Here is a 22,471-nt window from a genome sequence, read left to right as displayed (position 1 = left end):
GATAAATAAAAGTTTAAATAGGGATAAAACCCGTTTAATAGACAGTGTCACAAAAAATACCAGATATTTCGGTCACATATGCAGTGACCGTCACCAGTAGTAAAACTGTATTTTACAGTTTACCAGATATAAAAAAATATCTAGTATTTTTTGTGAATTTCTATCACTGTTTGTGAAACACTGTCTATTAAAAGAATTTTATCCCTATTTGAACTTTTATTTAAGCTATTACTTTACCTGAAGTCGCTTTATATACATCGCGTGTGTCTTTAACTTTCAACTACAAGATGATGTTCATCTTGCCCTAATCTGCAGCCCTCAGAAATTGCCCATCTCTTGCCTCAATAAATATTCATGTCATTTTCGTAGCCCATGCAACATTTCTATCCTATTCACACTGTCAGTCAGAGCCAGTTCACCCAGGGTCAGCATGAGTGTGACTCATTTAGAAAATCCAAAAAAGTAAAATATTTTTTGACTTCCAATGATATTCTGCTTCTTTATCTTTTTATTGTTTTTTCATAACTATGACCTTCTCCCCCCCCCCTCTTTGGAATAGGTAACCTCTGAGCCATGTTGGAAAAATATGCTGGTAATGTTTATTGCGCATGGCAATTCACTCTAGCCTGGTTAACGGTAGGTAATGTGCGATGGACGACATTCCCCCATTCATATTTTAGTGTGTTTATTTGGTTGCAAAAAGAAAAAGATTTATATATATTCCTTAGTTATAATAACTTACTATTAGATGATAAATGAGCAGCACAGCCAACTAAAGCAGCTTCGAATAGCCATTCACCAACAAGGTGCAGAAGAGTGGCACATTTGGGTCTAAGAGGATGATGCAACGTTAATGCCACAGTAGGTTTGAATTCTGGACCTTGGCTTCCTTAAATACAAAAAGAAAAAATTAAAATAGCAAAAACTATTAGACACGGTAATTTCTAAAATTTAGAATATACCCCTTCCATACTCCAAAAAATAATATTTTATTCTGTCAAATGTTTAGTTACTAACATAAAGACGAGAAAAACTCAGTGGAAGTTTCATTGAAAGCCGAGTAATCCGGCTTACCCCCACTGCTGAGAAAACTTCAGCAGGTTTGCTATCACTCCTATCCTACTGAAAATCACTGGAAACTTCAAAAGAATTTCTAAAATATAAAATACAACCCCCCCTCCCAAAACACACCAAAAATTAGTATATTTATTCTCTAGAATATTTAGCTACTGCCATAACGACAAAAAAAAGTCTCATTAAAAGCCCAGGAATATGACTTGCCCTAATCCTGGGAAAATTTCAGCAGGTTTACCCTCACTTCTATGGAAAGACTTCGGAAATTTCGAAGAAATTTCTGAACTTCAAAATACACCACCTCCCACAAACCCCAAATAAGAGAGTATCTTTCTAATGACGAGGACGAAAATTTCAGCAAGCTTGCCCTAACTCGATAGGAGACAATTTGCCCTTTCCTAGTCGTAAAAGAGGAAGCCTTCTCAGGCCAAGATAAAAAAGCCTAGTATTTGACGGCAAAAAGAACAGGCCTTATAGTACTCTTTTACCATTCCTTAGCTACCACAAAATAAAGAACGTCCATTATTGTTTCAACTCATCCAGGAATTCACGAAATGCTCTTTCCTTTTTATAATCAAAGCACAAGTTATAATTTAGTTACTAATTTAGTATCCTGTTAATAATTTAGTTACTAAATTATAATCTAGTTACTAATTTAGTATAATTTAACATCCTGAAAAGTCGTTTCGTAAGCTTATAATCGATTAACGAAGAAATAATAATCTCTTTCAGGATAGAAATTTTTGGAGACAGGAAAAGGCTAACAAATATCCCTTTTATCATGACACCGCTAAATTACTAGATACATTCCTCACTATAAATACATTCATGATCAACCTAATCAGGATATTAATCAAAATCCCCTCCCCCCTCTCCCAAAGGATTTACCACTTTGAACTCAGAATGTCAACAGAGAAGAAAGAAGATTTTCCCCGAAAGACTTCTGAAGAAAAAAAAATGTCAATTCAGGAAATGTTGACATTGATTTGCCTTAACAGTATGTCACGTCTTGAGATAGCTACATCCAAAGCATCTGGTGATTGGAAAGAGGGTTTGGATACAATTTTGGGAAGCAAAGCAATGCTCTTCATCCATCCGAAAAGACATTAATTTTGCGACAAGCACAAGCTTTTTTCATCAAATATAAATCATAAAGTATTGTAAGTAGAAAAATGTCAACATTTCAGGAAAAGGAAAAAAAAACTATTTGTTATTTAATAATTTTAGAGTTTTCTATCAGTCATAAAAATAAATAAAATATTTTATTTTCATAAACTAAAGGCTAATAGAACAGAGCAGAGGATTTGTAAGGTATTTCAACCAATATATGTAACTGAGAAAACTTAAACTTGTTTGTAAGTACAAGGCCCTACCCAGAGGGATGGGGGGTTGGGGTTAGGGGGGATTTAACCCCTCCCCCCCTAAATGTTTGTCTGACTCGCAAAAACGTAACAAAAATGGATATAAACAAATTTTGTATGCGTTTTTTCAGTTTTTTGTGTACCCCCCCCCCGAAAATTTTTTGAGTATAACCCCCTCAGAAAAAAATCCTGGGTATGACCTTGTGTAAGTACAAGTGGCCAGGAACTTTTTTTTACCGCAAGGAGGAGGTAAATTCCTAAAAATAGCAAATGAAAGGAACAAATACAAAAAGGAGAGGTAATTATAACACAGTCCATGAAATTTTCGCTGGCGCCACGTTCCTAGAGATTTGTTTTTACAAAATCGTCGTGACTGCGTAAATCTCGGCATCTTTTTAAGGGGGCAGTGGAGGGGTTTGCACTATATGATGACACTTGAAAAACTCCTCTTGGACGAAACCTCAGTTAAATTTCTCTCGTTATTTTCTATTAAAGGCATGGAAACAAGGAGCGTTATATTGTATTGAATAAAAATAAACAAATTCAAAAATAAAAAAAAAGGTTCGAAGTTCATCATCACCCAAAAACCATGCGAAACATATAAGAAAATAAACAAAATTCGAAAAAAAATCGAGCAGACGATGAAAAATTCATCGTCTGCTCCCATTCCCATTCTCCCTCCCCCGCCCATTCCCAAATCTGCTCCGCCTCCCATTCTCTATCCTGTTTATGTGTTCCTCGCGTTGCAGAAGTATTTTTGAAAATTTTTGGGAGACAATTGATGCAAGCTGAGAATAATTATATACCGGAATGACATTTTTCTAAAAAGAATTATCAATTTTGTCTTCAACTATGTCTTTCAAGGTTACTTTAGAACAATTTTATTTGAGAATATACTTAAATAGCAAATTGTATTATAACGTGTTTAAGGTAATTTTTTGGCTAAAAAAGAAACAAACAGAGAAAATTAATGTGCAGCCTAAATTACCAAATTTAAGCACTTCAAAATAGGCTAGCAAGTTCAGAATAATTAAGAATAAAGGGACATGCATGGGCCAAGAAGCTTGTTGATAAACAAATAATTATTTAATTTTATTTACTCTCTATATTAATACTTACCTACTTTATTTGAAATCTTCTATTGAGCAATATACATCCTTGGTTTTTGTTAATTCTGCTTTTTCAACAAGCTTGTTGAGTATTTCGAAGGGGCAGCTCAATTTTCAGAAAAACTTCAAATAATCTAATTATTTGATCTAATTATTTAATTAGATCAAATAGTAATCTAATTAATGATCTAATAATGATCTAATAATCTAATTATTTAAATAATCAAATAATCTAAGTCAAATAATCTAACCAACAAATTCTCCAGGGAGGAGTTCCAATTCCCTACATTTTCAATCCAGAACGTAACTAGTCTAAGGTCACTAGCCTATTTAAGTCAGAGTTGACCTTGATTAACACCTATTTTCATGCTTATGCTATCAAGATCCTACATAGAAATACTATTGTAGAAATACTAAAATACTATCAATAGATAATAAATACGTCACCACTGGCGGACCTTTTTCTTCCTTACCACGGTTGTTTCTTTATTGTTATGTTAATAAAAAAAGCACATAGATGTAGCGATTTCCTTTAAAATGAACCCTTAAACGGTTCTCTGTGATGTTCTGGTACCCCGCTAGCTACGGAAAAGGAAAAATCGAAAAAAGATGCTTCCCATGCAAAAAAAGGAGTAATTTTCCTTGTTGTTCAAGCCAAGGAGTTTCTCTTGTTGTTCAAGCTAAGGGACTGTTAGTTTCCTGTATAGGGCATTTGCCAAGGCAATTCCAACGCTGTACGGTGTACTTTTTCTTTCAATCCAAAGCCATTTTAAGGGTTTCAGGCAGGGCGGCATCCAGCATTTTTTTCGGGAGGGGGAGGAAGGTTACAAAAGATTTTTTTTTTTTGGGGGGGGGGAGGCGCTTAGAAAAAAATTTTAACAAAACGCATCAAAATTTTTTTCATATTCATTTTCGTTACGTTTTTTAAGAGTCGGACACACATTTCGGGGGGAGGGGTCAAACCCCCCTGGATACGGCCTTGGCTTCAGGTTAGTTTTGTTATTATGGGCCGTGTTCGTCCTTTTCTAGGTCTTTGTCAACCACGATTGTTATTCATGTTAACTTGTAGCTACTTAGAGTCTGAAAATTATTATATTCTAAAATTTCAAATATTTTCAAATTTTAAACCTTGTACAAGGTTTAAAAGTGAAAATAAATCGATTTATTTAGAGGCCTGAGGAAGTATATTGAAGCAATGAATATTTATTGATAATTTAAATAATAATTAAATATTATAATATATTACATATTATAATTAAATATTATAATTTATTGAAGCAATATAGACTCAAAGTTTCAACTATCTCCTATTCATTTTTTTATCTTTAAGAAGTTTCTTAAATAAATCTTTAGGTGATATACACTGACTAAAAAACGCGAAGAAGAAAGTCCAGAAAGAAATATCTTAACTCCCTAGTGCAATCCTAGTACAACTCCCTAGTGCAATCAATCAAAACTCTGAAATGCTCTGAAATCCAATTTTCTTGGAAAGATTAATAGCAAGAAAATCCCTGAAAGTTAATAAACAGAGAAAGATGAAAAATTACCTATTTCATGTTCCAAACGCGGAGATGTGCTTTGCTGGCTATTAGACGAGATGAAATTCAAGAGGGGGCTTGAAGGTGGGACACGAGTCGCTGAAAGAAACATGTGAGAAAGCACATGTAAAAAGCACAAAAAGCTGAAAGCTGAAAGCATGTAAGAAAGCTGAAAGAAAACACAAAAGATCATATAAGAATTTAAGAGCCTAAAAATTAGCTGAATGTCTCCTTTGAAACAGAAGAGGAAAATGTCTTTTGTCCTAAATTTGGTTAGCTTTTGAATTTAATTTTATATTAAATAGTTATTAAATAGACCGAAAAAAAGTTGAATTGCTTAATCTTAAGACATCAAACAAATCTAAAATTATTATTTTAAGACACGTTCTATCTGTACTATAGTAGTTTCAAGCATAGACAGAGACAAAGGGCCTAGATCACCGGTGACATCCACAGTACCTAAAACCCAATATAAAAATTTTACTAATTAAAAATTCATGGTACAAGGGCACTAAAACTTAGGGCTTGATATTCGACAAGTCAACAATTTACCTCACCTTTCTCCCTGGTGTTGTGACTATTGAACTGACTCTTCCACTTCCACCCCCCTCTTGTAAGTATGGTACAGATCTTGCAGGAAAAATTTTAAGGCCCCTCAGCTTGTGGTTTGATGGCGAGGTTACTTTAATATCCCTTTTAACCACCTAATCACTAAAAAGGACGTTAAGAAACCCCTCTATACATAATTTGCTTACATAAAACTTATCTTTGTACTTATTTGTCTCAGTTCTTCAAGCAACTGATCCGTATAATTCAGAATTTTTGCAATAATTTATCAAGCTAAGATATACAAAAATATTTTTTGCCGTAATATCTGTCCATTTGAACCCTTTTCCCCTTTCCCGCAAAAATTGTCATTTGATTTACTAACTGGTGGAAAAATGGTACTATCTTTTGCACGGCAGCATTGTCTACCATCAATACAAGGCTCAGAAAATATGCATTTAAATCTAAACCACTAACGAATCTAATTTTGAGTTTTATTTGCTGCAATTTGAACAATGTTTTCAAAAAATACATTAATCAATTACAATTGAATAAAGTCTCTGTAATCAGTGATAAAGAACAAAAAAGATCAAATAAACAAGATATCATGCAACTTTTTAGAAGTTTTTTTTTCTAAAAAGAATATTTAGAACCTTAGAATCTTTTTAGACCATCAAATTAGAGAAAGAACATAAGATCTTTATAGTGAATAGCAAAATTCATAAAAATACTTAAAAATCGATCTCAATCATATACTCTAAGCAATCCCATGCCTCTATTTAAGAAATTGGGAAGAGTAAAAAACTTCGAGTTTTAAATAAATAAACATAATTCTAGTAATCTTTTCTGGAGGGACCAGTTTCAATATAAAGAAAGAATAATTTACATGTAAAAGATGGTGAAGGCATGCCACTAAAACTTTTCGTCGGTCTTCTAGCAGGTGGCAAAACGGTAATATCTTTGGTACTGGCCAGAACACCAGAATTGGAAAAGCTCTTGGAATCGATTTGTGATGTTTTCAGTCCAAGAAATGAATCGGATACAAAGGCGACAGTTCGGATTGCTTTGAGAAATATCCTGGGCAAGGCAGATAAACAGGGGTGTTGACTGGGTTCCACTACCTGCAAAGCACCTCTTTTAGTTTCACTTTGGTGAAAAAAAGACTAATCTCACCTGAACCTGAGAGAGAAACAGGGGCGTAACTCCAGCATTTTTATGAGGGGGGGGGAGAGGGGTCCATATCCGGATATTCAAGGGGCATGGCTATATAATAATTTTCTCTCCAAATTATTGCCCCCCCCCCCGAAACGACGCCCCTGGAGAGAAAAATACAAATAAACAATCACTTATAGAAAGATTAAAACTACGATGCCTTCTTCAGCTTATAAGATGGCTTTCCTATCTGTCTTATTTTTTACTGGATAAATAATTAAAAAAAAAGTTCCGATTCGAAACGAAGAAATAAAAGTGTTCAGTAACATGGGCACCGAAATTTTTACAGGAGAGGGAAGAGACCAATAAAGCAAAAACAAAATCCAAGAGACACGCAGAAACAACAAAAACAGTTATTCTGCCGGAAAGATGTCAATTTTTTTAAGTCTTGCATTTTCAGTCTTCCAAGAGGAGGGGGGCAGCAATGAAGGGTCTCCTCTTTTATGGGCATCAATTCTCGGTAAGCTGCCGTAGAGAAACACTTATGACCATAATTTCAGATTTCTCAAAAAAGGTTTTTAAAAGGTTTTGTTGTAGATCATCTGACTTTTGCAAACAGAATCCACGCTTAAAATACTATCGCATAAGAATATGAGGACTTCGATGCCAAAGCCCCGCAAAGAGTCGCAGCAATTGCTTCCCATAAGTCATATCTACGGAGCAACATATGTGACCATATTTCATAGGGATAAAATCTTATAATTCGCTTCTCCTTTATGCAACTAGGGTAAATGCAACTCGGTGTAATTATGCAACTCTAGAAATAACCTCGTCTGCACGAAGCATCAATATGAGCCAAGACCTATGAGCTGGTATGAGCCAAGGCCAAGACAATATGAGCCAAGACCAAGACCTATGGCATTTAAAAACAATGAAAGAAAAAAAAGCGCTCTATTAGCTATTGGACTCGAGCCCACTAAAGACATAACTAAAATCCTAGCTGTTAACCACTACATAGTTAGTTAAGCAATAAGCCCTTCTGATTGATACAGACGACAACAATTTAGCCCTTCATTCATACAGGGTCGATCGATCATGGACTCCCAAAATCATAACCGTGGCTGTTGAAAAAGCTCTCTTCTGGCAGACGTGTTCATGAAATTATTTTAAGAACTGCCTTTTCTCCACCTCCAGAGTGAAAAAACTGATTCAAGGTTTTGAAAAGTCATAACTGTACTTCACTGAGGTCCAATAACTCCCTTAGGTAGATGCATTGATTAAAATAATTTAGGGCCCCCCCTCCAACTAGATGTAAGGTTGGTCCTGAATCCCCAAAAGTCAAAACTTGGATATTAGCTGCTATCTCTCATTAAGCCTGAGTGAGGAAAAACAACTTTTTCTGGTAGGTGTCCTAGCGACCAGAATTTAGAGACCCCTCCCGTATTTAGAGATCCTCCCATGGAAGGGCAAGATTGGGACCCAAAAAGGCAAAACTTTGACATCAACTCACTTTCCACTAAAATTCTCTGGAATCCGACAGCCTATTCTGATAGATGTGATGATAGCAATAACTTAGACCCCAATCTCCAACAGGGTTAGAATAGGTTCTGGGTCCTGAGAGGACTTAAATAGGACTCGTGCTCTAAATTCCTATTAAGTCAGTTAGAATACGACAACCCCTTCCAAAAGATGGCCTGATAACAGTAATGTAGGGCCTTCATCTCCCCACAGTGGTCAGAATCTGCCAGGAATCCCAAAAAGTACACCTAGGACATTAGCTTTCATCCTCCATTAAGTTTATTTGAGATCTGAGGGTCCTTTCTTGAAAATGTCTAAACATCCAGAATTCCTGGAATAGAATAGGGTCTAGAACGTCTAGATTAGGGTCTGCATTCCTCCTCCACCACAGATTGCGAATCGACCACAGATTATAAAAAGGCAGAAGTAGCACAAAAAATGGTGCTTCTAAGTTAGTTTGAGATCCGACATATCAATCTGGTAGCTGTCCTAATGACAAAAGTTAGAACGCTCTCTTTCCTTTTCCCACAGAGCTTGGAATGGGTCTTGATTCTTAAACGACTCTCACTTCCCTACAGGTTGGGCTGAGATCCGATGACCTCTTCTGGAAGATGCTGTGATGAAAAGGGTTTTAGATCCTTCTTCCCAATCTCCTACCACCAGAGATATAAGATCGAGTTTGGAATCCCCCCCCTCCCAAAACCAGTGTGCTTGCTGGACATTTGCTTATATATTAATAACCACTTCGGTAGTCGTTGTGATAACAAGCATTTAGAAACAAATGATACCTAAAATCTCCCTCCCCGAAGAGGTCAGGTTTCAAATCCTGAAAAGGCACAGAAAGGAAGATACCCAATATACCCGTAAACACAATGATATCGTTCCTTCAGGTTTTATCCCTGAACAACCTCCAAGGGTTGTTGCGGGGTCAGTTTTGAAGCAGACAGAAATAAACGCAAAACATATGCGGTATGAAAGAACGTTTGTCCCAGTGTTTATACATGTGTACAACATTACCCTTTATTAAATTGGGCATTTATTGTTTCCTTTTTTCTTTCTTTATTTGTGTTTTCTTTTTTTTTACCTACTTGTTATATTGACTAATTGTATCTATTGACACAAAACAATAATTTGGCGAATGTACTCACTTTCCACCAAGTTTTGTCAAAATTCGATAGCCCTTTTGGTAGATGGCAGGACTAAAAATTTTTATTCCCCTCCCTCAGTCTACACAGAGGTAGCGTGGGATCTGCACCCTAAAATTTCACGAGTAATACACTATATGTCAAAACAGCTCGAAAAAAATAACTATTGAGGAGTTCTCGACTAGGAGTCATTTTCATAATCCTTGATGAACTTCCGCGAAGCGATGACGCTAAGGCTTTTTGATTCGGATTTTCCTTTTCTTTATTTTTAATTGAGGAGTTTTGATTGTTTACTCAAAGATTCAAAATCCGCTCGGGATGGCTAACGGTTACATAATGTGCTTGTCACATTTTTTTTTAAAGTTGTCTTTTGTTTGAATGGTTTAGTTCTTGCAATGCGAAAAGGTAGCTTGGTCTTCGTAGTTAATAATAAAAAAAAATTAGGAGCCCCCTGCGGGGGTTTGATTGAGGATGGGCCCCAAATGAGCTTGCTAGGACGCTTACTCTTATTTCATACCAATTCGGCTACTGAGATCCAGCAGCCTCTCGTGGTAGACCTTATAATGAAAAGATTTTAGGCACACCTTTCCCCCTTCAAACGATGAACTGAGTATGGCTGGGCCTGTGGAATAGATAAATGATCAGAAACTTGTACCATGTTTTCTCGAGATATGACAACCTCTTCTGTTGGATGTCCTGATGGCAACAATTTAGGAACCTTCATTTCCCTGCTCTAAAGAGGTTGGATCGTATTCTGATACCCAAAACCGAGGATGAGGAAAACCTGAAAACTCTCTCTGGTAAATGTCCTTGTGACAAAATTTAGGAGCTCCTATCGGAGTTGTATGTGTTCCAAACCCCAGAAAGCACAGAAAGGACTTAATTTTTTTTTTCGCATGCTGATCATGGTCTGCGATGCGCATGTACAGATCTCCTGATTCAATGCCTTCAGCCGGGAGTGCAATGCGTGGTTGAGGAAAATCATCCGCCGCTTCCCGTGTTTTTTCCCCAGATTCCTCCAGGTACCCATACAAAGCTGGGTCGACTCTGACTGAGCCTACAGTCACGCCATTGACCCCCGTTCCAAATCAAATAACCGTTAAAATCGTACTTTCAAAACCCCGTTACAGAAAGGACGCTCACTCTTATTTTCCATCAAGTTAGGTTGAGATCTAAGGACCCCTTCTCATAGATCTTCGAATGATGGGCTTTCATAATGAACCCCTCCCTCTACGTAAATTACTGAAATTGGGGAACTTCAATACGTTCCCGTTTCAGATCACTACCTAAATAAGACATAATCCTATCTTTTTTTTAAGCGGATACATGAGAACATGAGTGCCATCTTATTCGTTAAACCATTCAGTATATAAATTGAACACTATTTTTCCGTTTTCCGTCTTCGACATAACTTCAAAATGTCTTCGAAATATAAACCAAATTATTCACCACTTTCACCATAAAAACTTTCCGAATATTTTAAAAATGCTAAAAACGCTTGGTCTTTTTAGACATTAAATAATATAAAAACAAGTTTTTTTTAACTGAAAGTAAGGAGCGACATTAAAACTTAAAGCGAAGAAAAGCTGTTCCATGTATGAAAGGGGATAATCCCTCCTCAATCTTTCACTCTTTACGCTAAAGTTTTTTCATTGTTTTAAATATTACAGCGTGTAAAACTTGTCAAACCTTAGCGTAAAGAGTGAGGCGCCGTAGACGGGATGGCCCTTTTCGAATACGAAATTACTTCGATTTGTTTCAATTTACAATGTTACTCTTGACTCTCAGTAAAAAACAATTGCTTTTTTATTCAATTTATCATAGCTTTTCAACTAATGCAAGTTTGAATTTGGCTTATCAGATTTGACAGATTTATTCCGTATATGAAGGGTTGCCCCTCCTCAATATCTTACTCTGTACACTAAAGCTTTTAGCACTTCTAGAAAAGGTCCCTATTCTAATGAAACGGCCCCCGTGTTTCAGTAGCCGCTCTTTAAAAAAAATTGGGACAAACAGTCAAACTTTAGTGTAAAGAGCAAGATATTGAGGAGGAGGCAACCCTTCATATATGGAATAATTTCTGTTCGTTTTTCAAACAATGCCAGTAAATCTTGCTCACCCTCTATAAAATATACCCCTCCCCCACATGAAAAACTCCATCCGTGGAAATTTCATCCAATGCAAAGTCCCCCCCCCCCCGTCAAATTCCCTCCAGACAGTTCCATCCTCGCTGAGGATTCCCTTTCCTGCAAAATGGCTTACGGATGATTCAGCCTGAAAATTTCTCTTTGGCATCCTTTCATTTGAATAAGACTTTAATCTCTAATCGGTTTCTTGCTCACTCCAGAAATGCCCCCTTTCGTGGAAATTATTTCCCGGAAATCAAAACACGCGGAAAATAGCATCTTCACATGAAAAATTTGGCAAAGAGAGTGTAAGACAATTAAAAGAATTTTGTGTAGTAATTCTGTCAAATCCCCCCAGCGTAAGATTTCTCCTGGAAAACTCACCCCCCCACAGAAACTCAGTTCTCCCAAGAAGGATTTTACCTATAGAAATCCACCCCAAGCACACCTCTCCCCCCACAAAAAAAATGTCTGTATACTTCCCAATAATAAATACTCGACGTAGACACCGAGTAAATTTAATGACTTACAGGCCTCTCCCCACGGACTGTGGGGGGTCATTTTACACCTAGACATAGTTATTTGATCTTTCAACTATACTGAACAAAGTGGCTATCTCAAAATTTTGATCGGAAAACTTAGGGGAAAAAATGGGCGCAGGAGGAGACCCAGTTGGCCTCGAATCTTTCTTCTTTTTTTTTTTTTTTTTTTTTTTAATCCCACCTCCTCTCCTCTCCGTGACATAATAATCTTTTTCACATAATTTCAAAAATTTAATGTCACCTACACTAATTTAAAAACAACATTTATTTTTAAAATTTTTTATCCAAACAATATTGATGAAAAGACACTCTGCTACTATAAATATTTAACATGATCAAAATTTTTAACAAGGATTATTAGCCTTCACTATCATTTTTTGTATTTTTATCCTCTATTATGATTTTTTTTCCTTCCTTTTTTCCAATTTTTCCCCTTTTTCTCTTTTACCCCTCATCTTCATTTTTCTCCTATTAAAAAATAAATTCAACAAAATTACAAACTTCAACCAAACTATAACCACCAAAAAACTTCTCTTCTTCTATTTTCTCCTCCTTTATATATCTGAAATTTCAAAAACTAAATTAATCTAATATAACATTTTCATCATCCTAACTATAGACTCCCTTTTTCAAAACAGTTGGCCTCGAATCTTTTTGGTCACTTAAAAAGGACACTAGAACTTTTAATTTCCGTTCGATTGCACCCTCTCCCCATCTTCTAGGACCTTTAGTTCAATACGATCACCCCAGGAAAAAAAACGAAATGAAAAAACAAATGAATACGCATCCGTCATCTGTCTTCTGGCAAAACTAGCAAAATTCCACAGTTTTGCAGATAGAAGCTTGAAACTTCTACAGTAGGGTTCTCTGGTACGCTGAATATGATGGTTTTATTTTGATTGAGATTCCTTGAACTTTAGAAGGTCTTTCTCCCCTATTTAAAAACCAGGCAAATTTTCTCAGGCTCGTAACTTTTAATGGGTAACACTAAATTTGATGAATCTTATATGTTTAGAATCAGCATACTAAGCCTGATTCTTTTTATGTATCTATTGACATCAACATTTTAGAGTTTTGGAGTTTTTAGAGTTTTGGTTACTATTGAGCCGACGCGCCTTACTTGAAATTGGTTCGGACAATTTTGGTAATCTACTTTCATTCAAAGATGGAAATTTTATCAGTTTACATCCCAGACTTCATATCCTATTCTACACTAGATCTCATGAAATCCAACTATATACAAGGAAAGCTTGCATATCCCCAGTCATTCACTGATCTAGAATCTCGAAAAGAGATATGTTATTTGAACCTCTGCTAAAAACATAGCAAACTAGAAAATACTTTGGGCTATCGCAATAATGTATATGTTAATAAAAATGGGACTAAATTATCTGCGAAGTTATTTTATTTATTACATTTGTTTACTGTATATGCTATATTTATCGTACTTAAATATTTGAAGCAGCAAATATATATATATATATATATATATATATATATATATATATATATATATATATATATATATATATATATATATATATATATATATATATGTATTATTACATTTTATATTTATCGTTTATATACCTACATATTATTTATTTATACTTGTTTTTTCTTGTTTATATATATATATGGCATGTTTATCGTACTTTCAAATTTGAAGCAGCAAATTATTGAAAGAAACATCATTAAAGGTAAGGACTTGTAAGTAGAAAGGGGTCAGGAGGTCGTGACATGACCACGTGGTTTATGGTTCGTTGTCAGTGAGAATGGAAAAACAGGATTTTTCTCACTTTGATGGATGTTTTCTTGGACGGTTATGTGTGTTGGTCAATTTATTTGATGTTTTTCATGGATGTCAACAGCAATTTATGTCTGCTTTATGGTTTTGTCAGTGAGAATGGAAAAACAGGATTTTTCTCACTTTGATGGATGTTTTCTGGATTATTGAGTCTAACGGGGACAGGGTCAATGACACTTCGTTCAAGATCATTTGATTTGTTGTTGTTGTTTTGGCCAAGTGCATGCTAGGGGTGAATTTCAACATCTCCAGGAATTAGGAAACAGTTAGATCACGTGTTCCCCTCTCATGAATCAATAATTCCCCTTAGAAACAACAAATTAATTCCCCTTTCTTGACAAATCAATCAACCATGACATCATCTGTCAGACATTAAAAAACTTCGCCACGGAAACAATTCTACTGGTCGGTCTCTGAAGATATTAATAGACTTTGCCCTGGAAGCAATTCTCCAAGAAATTCCGGCGAATTTTTTGATCCTAGAGAGGAAGAGATTAACTTGGGATAAGGGTGTTTAAGTAATTTGAAATGTGACAGTGCAGGGATGCCAAAAACAAAAGGAACACGCTGAAATTACGTTTAGGGATTATTTGAGCAAAACCGTTTTAGACATTTTAGCGAATTATTTCGGCGAAACAGTTAGAGACATTTTAAAAGATGATTTTAGAAGATGTTTTAGAAGAGGTTTTGAGTGTGGTCGTTATAATACACAAGTTCCATTTGAAGAGTGTCGTGAGGTCCCCAACCCCGAAGGAAGCCCCCGGCCCCCAAAGGTCCCCCGGGCTCCCAAAGAGTCCCCGGGCTCCCAAAGGGTCCCCCGGGCTCCCAAAGGGTCCCCCGGGCTCCCAAAGGGTCCCTCGGGCTCCCAAACGGTCCCCCGGTCCCCCCCCGCGCCCCAAAGAACCACCCCGCCCCCAAAGGGCCCCCCGACCCCCAAAAGTCCTCCCGGGTCCCCAGAGAGCCCCATCCCCATTTGGTTAATACTTTTTGTGCATTTGAGACACAGATGGGTCCCCAAATTTCAAAAGGCTTTATTATATTTTTTCAGAACAAGTTTTTTTTCCTAATGTCCTTCCTAAACCCATTTTACAAATTGAAGTACTCATCTTTTCTCCCACAACTTTACTATAGGGCTTTTCAAATACCCCAACATTAAGCAATTCTTTTCAAAAGGCTTTATTATATATTTCCAGAACAAGCTCTTTGCGTAATTTTCTTCTTAAACCAATTTTACAATTTAAAGTACGCATCCTTTTCACCCACAACTTTACTTTACGACTTTTTAGATACCTCAACACCAAGAAATACTTTTCAAAAGACATTTCAGAACAAGTTCCATTCTTAATGTCCTTTCTAAGACCATTTTATAACTTGAAGGAGCCATCCTTTTCCAACACAACTTTACATTACAGATTCTTGGATACATCAACCCCAACAAATACATTTCAAAAGTAATTTAAGTGTAAGTTATATTCATAGCATAATTTCTATGCCCAATTTACAAGTTGAAGAAGTCATCCTTTTCACCCACAACTTTACTTTACAGCTTTTTGGATACCACAACACCAAGAAATACCTTTCAAAAGACATTTCAGAGCAAGTTCCTTTCTTATTGTCCCTTATAAACCCATTTTCCAACTTGAAGTACCCATCCTTTTCACCCACAACTTTACTTTACAGCTTTTTGGATACCACAACACCAAGAAATACCTTTCAAAAGACATTTCAGAGCAAGTTCCTTTCTTTATGTGCCTTCTAAACCCATTTTCAAACTTGAAGTACCCATCTTTTTCACCCACAACTTTACTTTACAGCTTTTTGCATACCTCAACACCAAGAAATACTTTTCAAAAGGCATTTCAGAGCAATTTCTTTTCTTTATGTCCTTCCTAAGCCCATCTTCCAACTTGAAGCATCCATCCTTTTCACCCACAACTTTACTTTACAGCTTTATGAATGCCCAACACCAAGCAATACTTTTCAAAAGGCATTTCAGAACAAGTTCTTTTCTTAATGTCCATCCTAAACCCATTTTTACAAGTTGAAGTACCCATCCTTTTTCACCCACAACTTTAGTTTACAGCTTTTTGAATGCTCCAACACCAAGCAATGCTTTTCAAAGGCATTTCAGAACCAGTTATTTTCTCAATGTCGTTCATAAACCCATTTTACATGTTGAAGTACCAATCCTTTTCACCCACAACTTTACTTTATGACTTTTTAGATATCTCAACACCAAGAAATGCTTTTCAAAGGACAGTTCAGAACAAGTTCTTTTCATAATATCCTTCCTAAGCCCATTTTACAAGTTGAAGTATCAATCCTTTTCATACTCAACTTTATAAAAGGCTTTCTATTATATTATTTCAGAACAAGTTCTTTACGTAATGTCCCTCCTAAACCAATTTTACAACTTGAAGTACTCACCCTTTTCACACACAACTTTACTTTATGGCTTTTTGAATATCCCATCACCAAGCAATAATTTCAAAAGGCTTTTTTTATTAAATGTTTACTGAACACACACAAATTTCTCTTACAAATAATATTTTTCATCAGTGATAACACTTTTTCTGTTAGAACGAGCAAATTTTCTGTCATAAATGCCAAATTTTTTCGTAGAGGTAACTCTTCTGATTTTGATAACAAATTGTCTGTCACAAGCAGTAAGTTTATCTTATCAATAACAAAAATTCTCATCACAATAACGAAATTTTACCTTATCATTAGCATTATTTTACGGAACATATACACAGTCCTCTTAGAAATAAAACTTTTCATCAGTGATAACACTTTTTCTGTTGGAACTAACAAATGTTCTTTCAAATATACATCATTTTTTCCTAGAAGCAAAATTTTTTGATTGTGATAACAGGTTTTCTTTCAGAAGTAGCAAGTTTTTATTAACACTAACAAACATTCTCATCAAAGTAACGAAATTTTACTTTAATACTAACATACTTTTACTGAACACACACAAATTCCTCTTAGAAATAATATTTTTCGTCAATGATAACACTTTTTCTGTTCGAACTAGCAAATTTTCTGTCAAAGATACCAAATTTTTTCATGCAATTAACATTTTTTTATTGCGATAAAATCTTTTCTGTCAGAAGTAGCAAGTTTTGCTTAACACTAACAAACATTCTCATCAAAGTAAAGATACTTTACCATAATGCTAACATACTTTTACTGAAAACACAAAAATTTCTCTTAGAAATAATATTTTTCGTCAATGATAACACTTTTTCTGTTCGAACTAGCAAATTTTCTTACAAAGATACAAAATTTTTTCGTAGAAGTAGCATTTTTTTATTGTGATAACAACTTTTCTGTCAGATGTAGCAACTTTTGCTTAACACTAACAAACATTCTCATCAAAGTAATGATATTTTACCTTAATACTAACATACTTTTACTGAACACACACACATTTCTCTTAGAAACAATATTTCTCATCAGTAGTAACACTTTTTCTGTTCGAACCACCAAGTTTTATGTCAAAGATACAAAATTTTTTCTTAGAAGTCAAATTTTTTTACTGTGATAAAAACTTTACTGTCAGAAGTAACAATTTTTTCTTAACACTAACGAACATTCTCATCAAAGTAACGATATTTTACCTTAATACTAACATACTTTTACTGAACACACACAAATTTCTCTTAGAAATAATATTTTTCATCATTGATAACACTTTTTCTGTTCGAACTAGCAAGTTTTTTATCAAAGATACCAAATTTTTTCGTAGAAGTAACATTTTTTGATTGGGATAACAACTTTTCTGTCAGAAGTCGCAAGTTTTGTTTAACACTAACAAACTTTCTCAACAAAGTAACGATATTTTACCTTAATACTAACATACTTTAACTGAAAACAAACAAAGTTCTTTTAGAATTAATTCTTTTCATTAGTGATAACACTTTTTCTGTTCGAACTAGCAAGTTTTCTATCAAAGATACCAAATTTTTTCGTAGAAGTAACATTTTTGATTTTGATAAAAACTTTTCTTTCAGAAGTGTCAAATTTTGCTTAACACTAACAGACCTTCTCATCAAAGTTAAGACATTTTACCTTAATACTAACAAACTTTTACTTAACATACACAAATTTCTCTTAGAAATAAAATTTTTCGTAAGTGATAACACTTTTTCTCTTCGGACTAGCAAATTTTCTGTCAAAGATACCAAATTTTTTCGTAGAAGTAAAATTTTTTGATTGTGATAACAACTTTTCTGTCAGAAGTAGCAAGTTTTGCTTAACACTAACAAACCTTCTCATCAAAGTAATGATATTTTACCTTAATAATAACATACTTTTACTGAACACACACAACTTTCTCTTAGAAATAATATTGTTCATCAGTGATAACAGTTTTTCTGTTCGAACTAGCAAATTTTCTGTCAAAGATACCAAATTTTTTCATAGAAGTAAAATTTTTTGATTGTGATAACAAGTTTTCGGTCAGAAGTAACAAAGTTTGTTTAATACTAACAAACATTCTCATCAAAGTAATGATTTTTTAACTTAATACTAAAATACTTTTACTGAACACACCCAAATTTCTCTTAGAAATAATATTTGTCATCAATGATAACACTTTTTCTGTTCGAACTAGCAAATTTTCTACCAGAGATACCAAATTTTTTCGTAGAAGTAACATTTTTTGATTGTGATAACAACTTTTCTATCAGAAGTAGCAAGTTTTACTTAACACTAACAAACCTTCTAATCAAAGTAATTATTTATTACCTTAAAAAGTTCATACTTTTACTTAACACGCAACCATTCCTCGTAAGAATAATATTTCCATGACTTGTGATACTATATCTGTTCGAGCTAGCACGTTTTATTACAATAATACAAAACATTGTATTAGAAGACGAAATTTTTGATTTTGATAACAACTTTTCTGTCAGAATTATCAAGTTTTTCTTAACACTAACAAAAATTCTAATAAAAGTAACGATATTTTACCTTAATACTAACATACTTTTACTGACCACACACAAATTTCTCTTAGAAATAATATTTTTCATCAGTGATAACACTTTTTCTGTTCGAAATAGCAAATCCGTTGCCAAAAATACCCAATTTTTTCTTAGAAGTAACATTTTTTGATTGTGATAACAACTTTTCTGTCAGAAGTCGCAAGTTTTGCTTAACGCTAACAAATATTCTCATCAAAGTAACGATATTTTACCTTAACACTAACATACTTTAACTGAACACAAACAAAGTTCTTTTAGAAATAATTTTTTTTTTTGGTGGTAACACTTTTTCCGTTCGAACTAGCAAGTTTTCTACCAAACCTACCTAATATTTTCCTAGAAGTAAAATTTTTTTATTGTGATAACAACTTTTCTTTGAGAAGTAGCAAGTTTTGCTTAACACTAACAGACCTTCTCATCAGAGTAAAGACAATTTACCTTAATACTAACAAACTTTTACTGAACATACACAAATTTGTCTTAGAAATAAAATTTTTCGTTAGTGACGAAAAATAAACTTTTTCTCTTCGAACCAGCAAGTTTTCTGTCAAAGATATCAAATGTTTTGATATAAGCAACATTTTTTGATTGTGGTAACAACTTTTCTGTCAGAAGTAGCAAGTTTTGCTTAACACTAACATACAGTCTTATCAAAGTAATGATATTTTACCTTAATACTAACATACTTTTACTGAACACACACAAATTTCTCTTAGAAATAATATTTTTCATCAGTGATAACAGTTTTTCTCTTCGAACTAGCAAATTTTCTGTCAAAGATACCAAATTTTTTCATAGAAGTAAAATTTTTTGATTGTCATAACAACTTTTCTGTCAGTAGTAGCAAGTTTTGCTTAACACTAACAAACATTCTCAACAAAGTAAAGATATTTTAATTTAATACTAACATACTTTTACTGAACACACACAAATTACTCTTAGAAATAATATTTTTCGTCAATGATAACACTTTTTCTGTTCGAACTAGAAAATTTTCTGTCAAAGATACCAAATTTTTTCGTAGAAATAACATTTTTTGATTGTGATAACAACTCTTCGGTCAGAAGTAGCAAGTTTTGCTTAACACTAACAAACTTTCTAATCAAAGTAATGATATTTTACCCTAATTCTAACATAATTTTACTGAACACACATACAGTTCTCTCAGAAATTATATTTTTCATCAGTGATAAAATTGTTTCTGTTCGTACTAGCAAATTTTCAACCAAAGATACCAAATTTGTTCGTAGAAGTAAAATTTTTTTATTGTGATAACAACTTTTCTGTCAGAAGTAGCAAGTTTTGCTTAACACTAACAAACATTCTCATCAAAGTAACGATATTTTACCTTAATACTAACATACTTTTACTGAACACACACAAATTTCTCTTAGAAATAATATTTTTCGTCAGTGATAACACTTTTTCTGTTCGAACTAGCAAATTTTCTGTCAAAGATACCAAATTTTTCCGCAGAATTAACATTTTTTGCTTGTGATAAAAACTTTAAAGTCAGAAGTAACAAGTATTGATTATCACTAACAAACATTCTCATCAAAGTAATGAAATTTTACCTTAATACTAACATTCTTTTACTGAACATACACAAATTCCTCTTAGAAATAAAATTTTTTATCAGTGATAAAACTTTTACTGTTCGAACTAGCAAGTTTTCTATCAAAGATACCAAATTTTTTCGTAGAAGTAACATTTTCTTATTGTGATAACAACTTTTCTGTCAGAAGTAGCAAGTTTTGCTTAACACTAACAAACATTCTCATCAAAGTAACGAAATTTTACCTTAATACTAACATACGTTTACTGAACACACACAAATTTCTCTTAGAAATAATATTTTTCGTCAATGATAACACTTTTTCTTTTCGAACTAGCAAATTTTTTGTCAAAGATACCAAATTTTTTCGTAGAAGTAAAATTTTTTTATTGTGATAACAACTTTTCTGTCAGAAGTAGCAAGTTTTGCTTAACACTAACAAACCTTCTCATCAAAGTAATGATATTTTGCCTTAATACTAACATACTTTTACTGAACACACACAAACTTCTCTTAGAAATAATACTTTTCGTCAATGATAACACTTTTTCTGTTCGAACTAGCAAGTTTTCTACCAAAGATACCAAATTTTTTCTTAGAAGTAACATTTTTTTATTGTGATAACAACTTTTCTGTCAGATGTAGCAAGTTTTGCTTAACACTAACAAACATTCTCATCAAAATATCGATATTTTACCTTAATACGAACATACTTTTACTGAACACACACCAATTTCTCGTAGAAATAATATTTCCATCAATGATAACAGTTTTTCTGTTCGAACTAGCAAATTTTCTGTCAAAGATATAAAATTTTTTAGTAGAAGTAGAAATTTTTTATTGTGATAGCAACTTTTTTTTCAGAATTAACATGTTTTGCTTAACACTAACAAACATTCTCATTGAAGTAACGATATTTTACCTTAATACTAACATACTTTTACTGAACACACACAAATTTCTCTTAGAAATAATATTTTTCATCAGTGATAACACTTTTTCTGTTCGAACTAGCAAGTTTTCTGTCAAAGATACCAAATTTTTTCTTAGAAGTAACATTTTTTGATTGTGATAACAACTTTTCTGTCAGAAGTCGCAAGTTTTGCTTAACGCTAACAAATATTCTCATCAAAGTAACGACATTTTACCTTAATACTAACATACTTTTACTGAAAACACACAAATTTCTCTTAGAAATAATATTTTTCATCAGTGATAACACTTTTTCTGTTCGAACTAGAAAGTTTTCTATCAAAGATACAAAATTTTTTCTTAGAAGTAACATTTTTTTATTGTGATAACAACTTTTCTTTCAGAAGTAGCAAATTTTGATTAACAGTAACAAACCTTCTCATCAAAGCAACAATATTTTACTTTAAAATTAACATACTTTGACAGAACACACACAAATTTCTCTTAGAAATAATATTTTTCATCAGTGATAACACTTTTTCTGTTCGAACTAGCAAATTTTCTGTCAAAGATATCAAATGTTTTCGTAGAAGTAACATTTTTTTGTTATGAGAACAAACTTTCGCTAAGAAGTTGCTAGTTTGGCTTGTCACTATCAAACTGTCTTATCAAGGTAGTGATATTTTACATTAATTATACGATACTTTTCTTGACCACTCTCAAAGTACTCTTAGAAATAATACTGTTTATCATTGATAACAGTTTTTATGTTCGAACTAGCAAATTTTCTGTCAAAGATACCAAATTTTTTCATAGAAGTAACATTTTTTTATTGTGATAACAACTTTTCTGTCAGAGGTAACAAAGTTTGCTTAACACTAACAAACATTCTCATCAAAGTAATGATATTTTACCTTAATACTAACATACTTTTACTGAACACAACCAAATTTCTCTTAGAAATAATATTTTTCATCAATGATAACACTTTTTCTGTTCGAACTAGCAAATTTTCTACTAAAGATACAAAATTTTTTCGTAGAAGTAAAATTTTTTGATTGTGATAGCAACTTTTCGGTCAGAAGTAGCAATTTT

General features: G+C 33.6%; 1 protein-coding gene across 3 annotated transcripts in view; it reads right to left on the bottom strand.

Annotated features, from left to right (window-relative positions):
• The window catches only part of LOC148948916 (ral GTPase-activating protein subunit beta), a 258,402-nt gene that overhangs the window by 128,143 nt on the left and 107,788 nt on the right, over positions 1–22,471 (bottom strand). For all 3 annotated transcript variants that reach the window (XM_089094831.1, XM_089094829.1, XM_089094830.1), the window contains exons 6-8: positions 6,515–6,749; positions 5,092–5,181; positions 743–889 (exon numbers count right to left, since the gene is read on the bottom strand). In XM_089094831.1, the coding sequence (XP_088950957.1) occupies positions 743–889; positions 5,092–5,181; positions 6,515–6,749 (472 nt within the window). The remainder of the gene's footprint in view (positions 1–742; positions 890–5,091; positions 5,182–6,514; positions 6,750–22,471) is intronic.

The sequence above is a fragment of the Artemia sp. Qi Xiang Cuo genome, chromosome 9 (assembly GCF_049724085.1).
Source record: "Artemia sp. Qi Xiang Cuo chromosome 9, ASM4972408v1, whole genome shotgun sequence".
Taxonomy (NCBI): Eukaryota; Metazoa; Arthropoda; class Branchiopoda; order Anostraca; family Artemiidae; genus Artemia; species Artemia sp. Qi Xiang Cuo.
The sequence above is the reverse complement of the archived record's forward strand: the minus strand, read 5'-3'. Positions and strand labels throughout refer to the sequence as shown.